The sequence below is a fragment of the Phodopus roborovskii genome, unplaced genomic scaffold, assembly GCF_943737965.1.
Source record: "Phodopus roborovskii unplaced genomic scaffold, PHOROB, whole genome shotgun sequence".
In the NCBI taxonomy this organism is placed as follows: domain Eukaryota; kingdom Metazoa; phylum Chordata; class Mammalia; order Rodentia; family Cricetidae; genus Phodopus; species Phodopus roborovskii.
The window spans coordinates 7356425-7368519 of record NW_026126567.1 but is presented as its reverse complement, the minus strand read 5'-3'; the positions used below and the strand labels follow the sequence as shown (position 1 = coordinate 7368519).

At 38.7% G+C, this 12095-nt stretch overlaps 1 protein-coding gene across 3 annotated transcripts in view; it reads right to left on the bottom strand.

Moving 5' to 3' along the window:
- Adcy8 (adenylate cyclase 8) overlaps window positions 1-12095 on the bottom strand; it is a 193557-nt gene that overhangs the window by 145263 nt on the left and 36199 nt on the right. For all 3 annotated transcript variants that reach the window (XM_051202525.1, XM_051202526.1, XM_051202527.1), the window contains exon 2: window positions 1737-1886. In XM_051202525.1, the coding sequence (XP_051058482.1) occupies window positions 1737-1886 (150 nt within the window). The remainder of the gene's footprint in view (window positions 1-1736; window positions 1887-12095) is intronic.

Sequence of the window (12095 nt, the reverse complement as noted above, 5' to 3'; positions counted from 1 at the left end):
CAGTCCACACACACGTATGCACGCACATACACACACAAATAAAAAATAAATTGGTTATGATTACGGATGGTGATAGAAGAATCCCTGCACCCAGTCAGGTTGCTGTGTTACAGTGATCATAAGACACTTGGAACTGAAGAACAGGGAAAGAGAAGGCCTTAAAGATATGAAGTATCAATTGTCTCCTCCCCAGTATTTCATAAACACTGCAAATAGCATGCGGGAAGACTCACCCACAACATGTGGGCACAGCTGAATGAATTATTAACATGGCGAGCTCTTTGAGTTGGCACAACTTCCATGGAAAGAATGGCGTGATAGTGTGGCAATGGCTCTACTTCACACAGTACAGTACACACTCCTGAGATCCCTATTATACGAAACGCTTTCCTTCTGGGAAATAATTTCTCCGACCTAGCCTCAGAGCTATTCACAGAACCTGTAATACAGCTATTAGGGAGGTTCTGCAATTGTTTTAGGCGCTAACTTAGAAGTTTCCTTTTCTGAATTCCCTAACAATGGTGCAGAATTTGTAAGATCCACGGTGTCTTCTGTGCTGTAGGTCTTGGCCTTCAAGGTTGGACACAACTTGTCTGCTACATCCTCATGATCTCACCAAACTAAGTTTAAAAATGTGGAGTCTTCTATTTCCCCTTAGAGCAACTCTGTAACGTCCCAGTCCATCAGTGAAGGTTTAGGATGTGTGTTATAGTACAGTCATAAATGCAAGAAGAGGGGGAAACCCCTATAGTACAACAAATACATGCACAATGCAGACAACTCTCAGGGTATGTAAATTTAGGAGCCTGTATGTGGGTTCTAGAGCTGGTTTTCAGTACATACTTAAGCTTTTATTTAACAATTGCTTTCAAAAGCAATGGGATGTGTGTTGTTTTCACATCTGAATAGCTACAAGAGAAGCTATTTGAAAGTATATATTATTCTAGAAAAGCATATCATTTGCTACAAGCTAATTTTAAACCCCATACATCTTCCCAATCAATATGTCTAAGATTCCTCTTTATTTCAACTTAAAAAAAAAAAAAACCAGAAACTCATTTCTCCAATCCTCTAAACCCATCTAAACTTCTTTTCACACATCATTCTTTAGTCTGCCTGAATTTGGCTTCAGGTTCATTGAATTGATTTTGTATAATATTCCTTCTAAAAACCAGGGTAAAGTATGAGCAATTTGATAGATATCAGGGTCTTCTATGAGTTTACAGGTTTGTTTGTTTGTTTGTTTATTCATTGAGACAGGGTTTCACGGTATAGCCTTGGCTGTTCTAGAAACAGCTCTGTAGACCAGACTGGCCTCGAGTTCACAGAGAACTGCCTGCCTCTGCCTCCTAAGTGCTGGGAATAAAGGTGTCAGCCACCAGCTATGGGTTTACAATTTAAATTACCATGCAGTCAAAATTATCTGAAATAATATTTTATAGTTTTAAAGAAGGAAGGTCAATATGAGGGTACTGGTCCCAAACAGTGATGTCAGTTACAGGTATCAGGGAGGTATTCAGTAAGTGTAGTTATTCCCTGTAGGAAGCAATTAATGTGGAGAATAAGAACAACCTACTTTTATTCAAAGTCTAATATGAGCATTTTAGACTCTGGGATTCCCATGGCATAGACGTAGCGAGAACAATTGCAAAGCAGCATGGGTTTGAAATGAAGATAGTGTCCTGTGATAAGACACTGCCTCCATGACATCTGAGACACAGCCTTGCATTTGGTACCTGTCTTTGGTTCTCTGTCTCCAGGCGTAGCCTGGCCTCCACACACCTCCGTGTCTCCAGGAAGGCCTGGCGCTGGGCTCGGTCTGACAGGTAACTGATGAAGATGCCAGCTGTGTTCATGCACATGAATAGCACCACCTGGGCCAGGACCTGTGAGACAATTCCAAACATCCTGGTTAGATGAGTCAAACAGCGGCTGCTTGGAGGCAAAGATTAAGGTAAGTAAATATTTTAACAGGAAGTCTCTTTCAGTAACTGAAACGTCTGTGTCATGCTGGCTGAATGATCCTTTTCCATTCTGGTCTTGAATCAAATGTCACTTTTTAGACAGACCTTTCTTGGTGACTCTGCCCAATTAAAAACTGCTCTTTTGTCCTGGAGTCTAAGCCTGAACCTTCATTAGAAACTTGAGATAAGAAAAGCTGTGAGGTTCTCCACTTCGCCTCACCTTTCTCCATCATTAACTGAAATGCTGGGTCTTCAACAGGTGGTGAAAGATGGAGTTTAGGGACCAACCCAAGAGGACCAGACCACACATTTACTAATGGTGACTTGCTGTGCTTTTATTGCTGCTCTACAGTTCTCTTTGGCAGAACCATGTCTAGTCGCTGACTCAAGAGAAAAAACAAAAAACAAAAAACAAAAAAACAAACAAACCATAATGCCTTCTACAAAAATAGAGTCACTTAAAAGAGGCAGATATGGCTGTTCATGCCTGTAATCCCAGCACTCAGAAGGACTGCTGTCTCGGGATGTCCCTCTGAACTGCCAGCTCACAAATAGCAACATAGAGACTTATTATTAATTATGCAAGAAAGCTAAGCCTATAGTTTAGGTTTGTTCCTAACTAGCTCTTACAATTCAAATGAACCCATTTCTATTAATCCACATTTTACCTTTATTTCATTCTGTATGTTAGACCCCCTCCGTGTCTCGTTGGCATGTCCTGAGCACCTAGATTCCTCCTCTTTTCTCTTTCTCTCCCTGGAAATCCCATCTACTCATCCTGTCTAGCTACTGGTCATTCAGCTTTTTATTACACCAATCACGGCAATACATTTTCACACACTGTACGAATATTGCACAACAAACTGTTGCAAGTTTGAGGCTGGTCTAGGATATTCAATGAGATTGTATCTCAAAATAAAAATAAATAAAGAGAACCAGTGAAGGGAGTCTAAAATTTTGGTTGTGGGTAAAGAACAGATCTGAGCTTTGGGGGGATGCTAAGTAAGTACTCTACCACTGAATTACCTTCTCAGTCCCTAAAATTATTGAATAAACTATTTCCTGATTGACTCATGCACAGGGTAGATTAAAAAAAATGATTGAATTGAGCACTAAGGATCAGTACTGAGATTTTAACTGCAGACCAAGGGGCAAAGATTTCCATTTGATTTTAATCAAGTTAAATATTTATGAAAATGAAATCAAATATAAACCAACAGTTCCCGATGATGATAAGCTTACTAAGTATTCACAGTTTCCCAAACATGATATAAATTGCATAGCACAGAGGGAGATGCATACCCTTCTCCAGAGAAAAGATGATCAACAGAGACACCCATTCTGACTTGAGCCGTATGCCAGAGTTAGCAGTCAAAACCCATATCAGTGCTTTTAACTGCTCAGGTAAAGACAAGGTCAAGTATGTCAGCAATGGACGAAAAGGCAGGGAATAAGCAGAGGAACAGAAAACCCAGGCTCACCCCTGCACGCACCTGTGAATTCTGGTCTTGAAATTAAAACAGTCACTGAGTAATGTTGAGGCAGCACATGGTTGAGATGAGCATTGGTAGAAAATGCCCATTGTGTGGAAGAACACATTTTTATGGCTTTAGTAATGTGTGTCACAATGTTGAAAATTCTAACATACCTGGAACTTAGATTGTCAGAGGGAAAGGAAAAGGAAAATGTGGCAGAAAAGTTGTAGACAGAATCATTTTTATATTTACATTTTTCTGAAGGCAGTTTCAGATTGAAGAAACTCAGCAAAATCCATAAAGGGTACATGTGAACAGAATACGCCCATACACATGAAAACCCAAATGCTAAAAGCCAAAAAGAGTAAACAGTAATAAGATAAATCAGAAATTGGAGATCGACTTTCCAGTATCAGAATAATTTCCAAATTAAATATGAAGAAATAATGTTATTGGTGAGATGTTCCTAAATATACTTACATAACAAAGTTAATTGTGTTACATAAATACTGGATTCTGTTTTATAAAAAAATAAAACATTACTAGGGATAAATAGGGTCACTACATAACAGGAAAGTAATCAATATTTCAGAAAAAAATTGCAAACATTATGAATTTTAACACATTTAATAATATAGTCTCAAAATACTTAATGCAAAATATGATAAAACTTGTGTAACTGTTTGTGGATCAATATCATAGGGATCAGTTTTCAGCACTTACTATATCAAAAAAATTAAATAGCAATAGATAATTCTTTCAATTAATGAATATTTTTTCAATTAAGGATCATTAAGTAGAGTACAGAAACTATGAATTAGATAGTAGAAATTCTTCATAGTTAAATACTGAAATACATAAACACATCTTAAGATGAGACCAGAAGCTAGGTTCTTTGTATTTTAAAGAACGGCTATCAAACATAGCGAGTGACTACTGAGGTGGTTTGAAAGAGAATGTACTCTCACAAGCTCAGATATCTGAAATCTGTTGTCCCCAGTTGGCAGTGCTGTTTGCGTAGACTATGGGGTATGGCTTTTCTAGAGGGAGTATGTCACTGGGGGTGGGCTTTAAGATTTCAAAAGCCTTGTGCCATTCCTGGGTGACCCTCTCTGCTTCCTGCCTGTAATTGAAGATGCTGTCCCTCAGGCTTCAACATTCAACTCCAGCTGCCATGTCTGCTACCTGATGCTATGCTATCTCCACTATTATAGACTCTAACCATCTGGAACCATAAATAAAAATAAGTCCTTCCATCCATAAACTGTCTTGCTCATGGTATTTTATCATAACATCAAAAAAAAAAAAAAAAAACTAATACCACTATAATGTCATCAAGTTACAAAACAATGTACAAAAGAATAGTCATGAGACATCATGTGCTTAGAAATTTAAAAAATATAAAAGATCCAAATAACTCATTGATCTAAGAATACATCATCATCTTATAATGGAAAATGATGGCTGGAGAACAGTGAAAATACCACAAGACAAAATTTAGTAGTTTTTTTAAAGGTTGAAGATGAATGTGTTGGCCACTAAACATAAAGAATTATCAAAATTATACCAAACCAAATAAAACAGAAGTAGCCCCAAGATAAACCCAAAGTATTTATAAGGGAAAAACAATACAATAAGAACAGCAAGCAATGAAATTTAAAAAAATCAAGTTAAAGGGACCAATAAAATTTATTGTTTTTTTTTTTCAGCCAAGGACAGTAAAACAGAAACACTTCTTTGCAAACAGAGTAAACAGGAAAATCAAAAGGACAGTATTAAGAATTAGAAAACCAGGAAATCAAAGGCATTGAAGAATTTAATAAATAATATTCTAATTATAGATTTTAATGTTAGACCTCAGATATAATTAAGGTGTTTCTGAGAGTGCATCATTTCTGAAGCTGACTCAAAAAGAGAAGGGAAAATTTAATATGTGTAACCATAATTAAAAAATCTTTCCACAAGGAAGGCAACAAACCCACGATTACTTCATCAGATAACATCATCAGATAAAACAATTGTGAGATAATCTAAATATTTTATCTCTTCTAAAGAATAGAAAGTAGAGAAGACTCCCCAATTTGGTTGATGAAGATGCCTTCTTTGGGACAGTGCTGCCCTTGAGCTTGCAATTCTCCTGCCTTAGCCTCCAGAGTGCTGAGATTGCAGATGTATGTCACAATGTCTACCTTGGGCTAGCGTAATGTTGATATGCTGAAACTGTTATATCTGGTTAAGATACAACAGGTAAATTTTGTTCATAATCATAAAGAGGTCAATTTTTAGACATAATAATAACAAATACTAAAAGCCATAAATGTATAGCAATGATAACTAGGCTGAGTTTTTTTCTAAGAATTTGTGAATAACTTAGTATTTTTAAATCAATGAACGAGATTCACTATATGCATATACAAGAACTATCCCATAATATAAAAAGCATGTGTAAAACTCAATAGTTTTTTATAGACAAAATTCTCAGAATAGAAACTAACTTTCCTAACCACATTGTAGAATATTAGATACACTGATACACAGACACTTGAAGCGATATCCCATTCAATGGTTAAAGGTTGCAGATTCCCAGTGTATGTGAACACATGTGTGTGCACACTCACATATTATGTTGCAGACACACATGTACAAGCATGCACATACACAAAGCACATATATGTATAAAAAAGGAAGAAAAATAATTGTCAGGCTTATATAACTTGGTCCATATTCTATTCTGGAATGGGTGTCACTGTACAAGTATCAATCTTGACTTATGGATGCTCATCCGTGACATTGTAGCTCTTCATTTTCTGTGCTGTGGGTTCAGGAGTGGATAGGAATGTAGGTGGAGTTTTTCATCAGGACCGCTGGTTCCCCAGTAAATGCACAAAGACTTAGTACTCATTATAAATGCTCAGCCAATGGCTCAGGCTTGTTACTAACTAGCTCTTACAGCTTAAATTAACCCATATTTCTTTTCTATGTGCTGACACACGGTACCTTTTTTCAGCATAGCATGTTCATCTTGCTTCTCTCTGCCTTCTTTCTTCTTTTGTCCACAAGTAGTGCCTAATCCTTACCTGCCTAGCAAATGGCCAGTCAGCTCTTTATTAACCAATGAGAGTTAGACACATTCTCACAGTACAAAAATAAATAACTAAATAAAATAAGATTGTTTCACAGCACAGGAATGCAATCAATTTTATTTTGACTTGGCATCCTTGCTAAACTCTTCCTCATGTAATAATTTTACTCTAGAGACTTTAGGATTTTTCACACATGCAGTCATCACATCTGAAAATAATGACGGCACAACTTTTCTAATACTCTTCCATCACAAACATGTCAGTAAACTTAGGGAATTCCTGTTCACTTGTCTGTTTCCTATTGAAGTGCCCAGGACTTGGGAATAGAATTGCAGTGATAACTGTAGTTATAACACGTTGTTCTCTTTGCCTTTGGATGCCTCTTATTGTACTTCTTGTTGATTTTTCTTACTTGCCAGTTCCTAGTTTTATTGTAGCTTTCCCAGAGACTTTCCCCAAATCACTTTATCACAGTCATATTTCCCTGACATTTGTGATTCTTACAGCCTATGTGTTCATCACTAATTGTAATTATACTTATTTGCTTGCCTGGTTGGTTGATGTTATAAGCCATAGTGGATTTTTTTACTTATACACATACAGACATGATAGTTTCTTAGCTTGACTGACACCCACTGCCTTGTACAGTAGATAACTGCTCAACAATGAGTTTATGAACTGCTCTGCATTTCACATGTGCTAAGTATTTGATGAATTGCCACATGAATTCATGAATAGCTTCCTGTACCACTAATCGTCATTTACAAGATGTGGGTGAATGATGATCTTGCAGGAATAATGATGAATTATAAAGGCATCCAACAATATCCCTAGCAAATGTTAATAAGCCAGTGTGCTAGACAATGAGTGAATTCAGTCAAGATCAGAAGAAGCTATTTCGGGAAAGGAATGCTATCATTAGCTATATAAATACTACTCAACTTGCTTTGCAGTTTTAAAAATATTACACTAAACATGGCACATGTGCTATTCTCATTTAAGAACTTATGAATATCAAGTACATTTTTCTACAAAAGTGACTATAGTGGGCCTTGACCAACAACAGTAACAAATGCCTTTGTGTTATCATGATTAAAATTGTACCGAGAGTTACTCAACTGAAAATCAATGGAAAAATTAAAGTATGTGATACAGAAACACGTGATCGAAATCATACCAGGTTTGCATATGATATGCATGGTTAAATAAGAAAAAAATGTTCTTAAGAGAATAAATTTTCAGCTATTGGGAGGAAACTGATCATCAGAGTCACCTGTTGGCTGTTATATGGCAAAATAAATACCAACAGGTACGAGTTCAATATAAAATGAGACTGTAGACAGGGAAAACAAGATAGATGAGGGCATTGTTCCATAGAAGAAAACACAAGCTGAGAAGAATAAAGTCCAGAGTCAAGCCATTCTCCCCAGGCCCTCAGTGTCTGGACGTCATTGATATCATAAATAATTTTATTATCAAGTAATCTAATCTATCTAATGCTATCTAATAAGAATCTAAGAATACCTAAATCATTCCGTTGTTATTATGCTACTGTGATGAGGTAAATGCTATTTTATTGTGGCAATGGCATTTGAGGTTTCAAGGAGCGGCCCCTGTTAGCACTCTCTCTGTGTTGTCTCAGCTTTGTTGTATTTTGTGATCTGTCCAACTACACACACAGCTCAACCTGGGCTCCTGCTGTCTTAATGTATTTTCAAAACACCTCTTACTCAGAGATGACAGGCCAAGCATTAGATGTTGAAGAAATACTGTGAATCAGTATTTTGTCTTACCCCTTAGATATCTGTAAATATTACTTACCTATACTAATGTATCCATTCAAGGTTATTCATGGAGCAAGTTATGTAAGTGTGAAAAAAAATTCAATTTCCCTTTTACCACATATATTAATGTCTAGTATGAGTTCATGTATTTATGCCTGTTGGCACGTGTGTGAATGCATGTGGGTATGTGTACATGCATTTGCATAGGTGAGGAAGTCTAGGTTGACTTTATGAGTCTTTCGTGGTCATTTTTCATTTATTTATTGAAGCAGGATATATCACTTGAACCCAGAGCTTGCTGATGGCTAACCCACCTCTCCAGCTTGCTTCTGGGACCTTCTATCTCTGTCTCTGAAGTGCTGGAATTACAGGCAGGCTACCAGGTCTACCTAACATTTATGTATACTCTGGGGATCTTCTCTGTGGTCCTCACTTTTACCGCAGAGATGGCTCAGGTCTGACAAAGATTTAGGAACTGGTAGCATGCAAAGAAGATAGAGCCCATTCTAGAAGCAGGACACAGTTAACAAGAAAACCAAAGACTAAAGCATGGTAGTCACCATGCTCGTCATGATTAAAAAAAAAAAAAAAGCTATGACTAAGAGTCATGAAGAGGATAGTAGAGCTGCTAATTTCTGGGAAGTTAGAAAGAATCTACAATAAGAAAACACTTGAAGACCAGTGAGACGGCTCAGTGATTAAAGGCGCTTGCATGCAAGCCTGACGCCCTGAGTTTGATCCTCAGGTTGTCCTCTGACCTGTGTATGCACTTCATGGCTTGCATTTACCTCCTGCCCATAAATAATGAATAAATATAAATAAATAAGGGTGCTAGGGAAGAACACAACAAGAAGAAGGAATAGAATGCATAAAGGCTCTCATGAACAGAATCCCATTATCTAGCACACTGCAGATGGGTCAGAGGGGAAAGTTTGGGGACATTTTCAGGTCATAAAATGACAGAACATCTGGGGACTGAGACATGCTAGAGGCATCTTTCAAAAGCCTCATTGAGGAGTGAGTTTTGGCTTACACCTGGGTGAGTGTGAGGTATAACTGCAGATAATGAATATGACTGGATTTTTGGTATATTTCAAAAGAAAAAGACAGGACTCACCAGTGGATTTTTTTTTGTGGGTTATGAGAAAATGGAAAGAGACAAAGGTGATGCCAACCATGGTGATTACTCTGCTTGGAATATCCTGGGGAACTAAAGACATGGGTCTCTTACAGGTGCTACAGTCCTTAGTTTGGGAAACTTCCAAGTAAGTCTGCTGGGATAACCTCCCAGGTTGGAGGACTGGACTCTGCTCCCTGTGAACTAACTGAAGATTAGGTTGATAGAATTCTGGTCTCCTTTGCGTATGCTCACCAGCCTTTGTAGAGTCTGAACCCAGGGACAGAGACTGAGGTGCCATATCTTAGCTCTGGGCCCACCATGCCCAAGCTCTATAAGCACCCACTGCATCTAATACCCTCATATGAGGAGATACCAGTTGTCCACATCTCCGGTCTAGTTTTATTGCCATTGGGAATAGGAAAGCAGTCACTTCGATGTGAAAAGCCCTTCATTCATTCAAATATGGATCCCCTCCCTCTTCCCTTTGGTCAGCTCTCTCCTCCAATCAATGGGAAGCTGGGTGCCTCCCATCCTTCCTGGGTTGGCAGCCACAGTGTGGGCTGTTTGTAAGGCATTCACAGAATCATCTCCACCATTTGATCTAGAAGTTGTCATTCCAGAATAATCCATGGTTGTCCAGTGTTAAATGGGTAATGGTTTCAATCATATCCTCTAGGGTTGAGGAAGGGAAGGGGCATTCCCAGGGGCCTCTGTGCTCAAAGGTTGTGTGTACTGGCATCCTGCATTTTTTAGTTGCTGTAGACACTGTACCCATATCATCTCCAGGGTCTGCATCTGAATTGTCAAGGCTAGAGTTCTATTTTATTCACAACCCATGGGAAACTGTTCCATGTAAGTGTTCCAAGTATGTGAAAATAAGTGTTCAGAGTAGGTGATAGCTGAGTGGGCCTCCAGTGTTAGCTTTACTTAAAAGCTTTAGCAATGGAATAACAGAAACATGTATGGCAGTCTGGTATTGACGGTCTTTATTACGACACTTTTGAGTGTTTTCCAATATTTTCTTTTATAGACTTTTGTTTCATCATTTTCCCTTGGGAAAAATATTTCTAGGAATTCTGGACATTGTACTAATTGCAACTGAAAGACTAAATTTAAGCTAACATAACCTACTTTAAGTTTATGTTAAAGATAGAGCAGTTTGCTATGTGTTTTTCATATATGTTTCATCTCTGTAATGATTCTATTGGGCATAGGAAGGAACTTAGGTTCAAAAAGGCTAAGTAGCTTACCTAATGATAGGAGTACTGGCCTAGGGACCCAAGAAAAACCTGGATAGGACCCGAAAAAGAGTCAGTGGAACTGGAGTTCAGTCAGGGGACTAGGAGACAATTTCTTAGCTAAGTAAATGCTAGATAATACTTCAGGTAAAGTGGGCACTAGCCATTGCAAAATGGGCATGGGAACAATGGAGATAAATAGTATGTGGCTTCAGGTGAGTGAACCCAGTTGAAGCCACTCACTAACAGCATTTTTCAGCTCTGGTCATGTGCTAAAAATCATACCACATGCTCTCGGTGTTTGAATGTATGTGGTTGTCCTTATAGCCCATATATGGCAAGCAGTAAGAGGCGCATTTGGTAAATGTCAGAGTGAAGGCTCAAGGTTTAATCGTTTGCCTGAGATGATGATGGGAGTGAATGGCAGAGAGGAGAGGATTGAACCCCTACTGTCTGCCACTCCTCCCCAAGGCCTCTACTGCATTCACACAGACAAGGTCCCCTCCATCAACACAGTGAGCAGCAGAGTCCTCAGACACACAGTGCTGTTCATGTACCCATTTTTATAACTCACTCCTGTGTGTGTGCATGTGTGTGCTTGTGTGTGTGTATTTGTATGCAAGTATGCCTGGGGGAATGTTCATAAAATTGCGTGTGCCGGTGTGCATGTGTGTATGTGTTCCTCTGTGTGTGTGTGTGTGTTTGTGTAAGTGTGCCTGGGGGAATGTTAATGTGCATGTGTATGCATGTGTGCCTGAGTGCATATGTGTATGTGTGTATATCTGTGTGTGTGCGCGCCTGTGTGTGTTCCTGTGTGCATCTGTATGTGTGTATGTGCATAAGTGTGTGTGTATGTGTGTGTGCACATGAGTGTGCAGGTGGGTAAGCTGGAGGAGAATCTTGGCTGCTGCTCTGCAGGTGTGGTCTCCTTTGTTGTGATAGAATTTGTCATTGTTCCATTGCCCCAGAGCTTTTGGATTAGGCTAAGCCAGACAGACAGCCAGTGTGTTCCAGGGGTCTATCTGTTTCTGTGTTCTTTTGCACTGGCATTACAATCATGTACCACCATGGTGATTTTTATCTTTTACTTTTATTTTTGCCTTTTGAACATAGGTTCTTGCGGTAATCAAACTTAGTTCCTTATGTGCAGGCTGAGCTATCATACTTGCCCTGTGGCTCAACTCTTGAGGTCGTCAAAAGAGAAGTGCATGCTGCACCATCCTGCAGATGGAGTTTCTGCTCCACCTGGTCCTGCAGCCATCAGTCCCAAATAAGCACACAGAGGCTTATGTTAATTGTAAACTGCTTGGCCTATTGCTCAGGCTTATTACTAACCAACTCTTACAACTCCATCTAACCCATCATTCTTATCAATGTTTAGTCAGCCATGTGACTTGGTACCTTTTCTCAGTAAAGGATTCTCATCTTGTT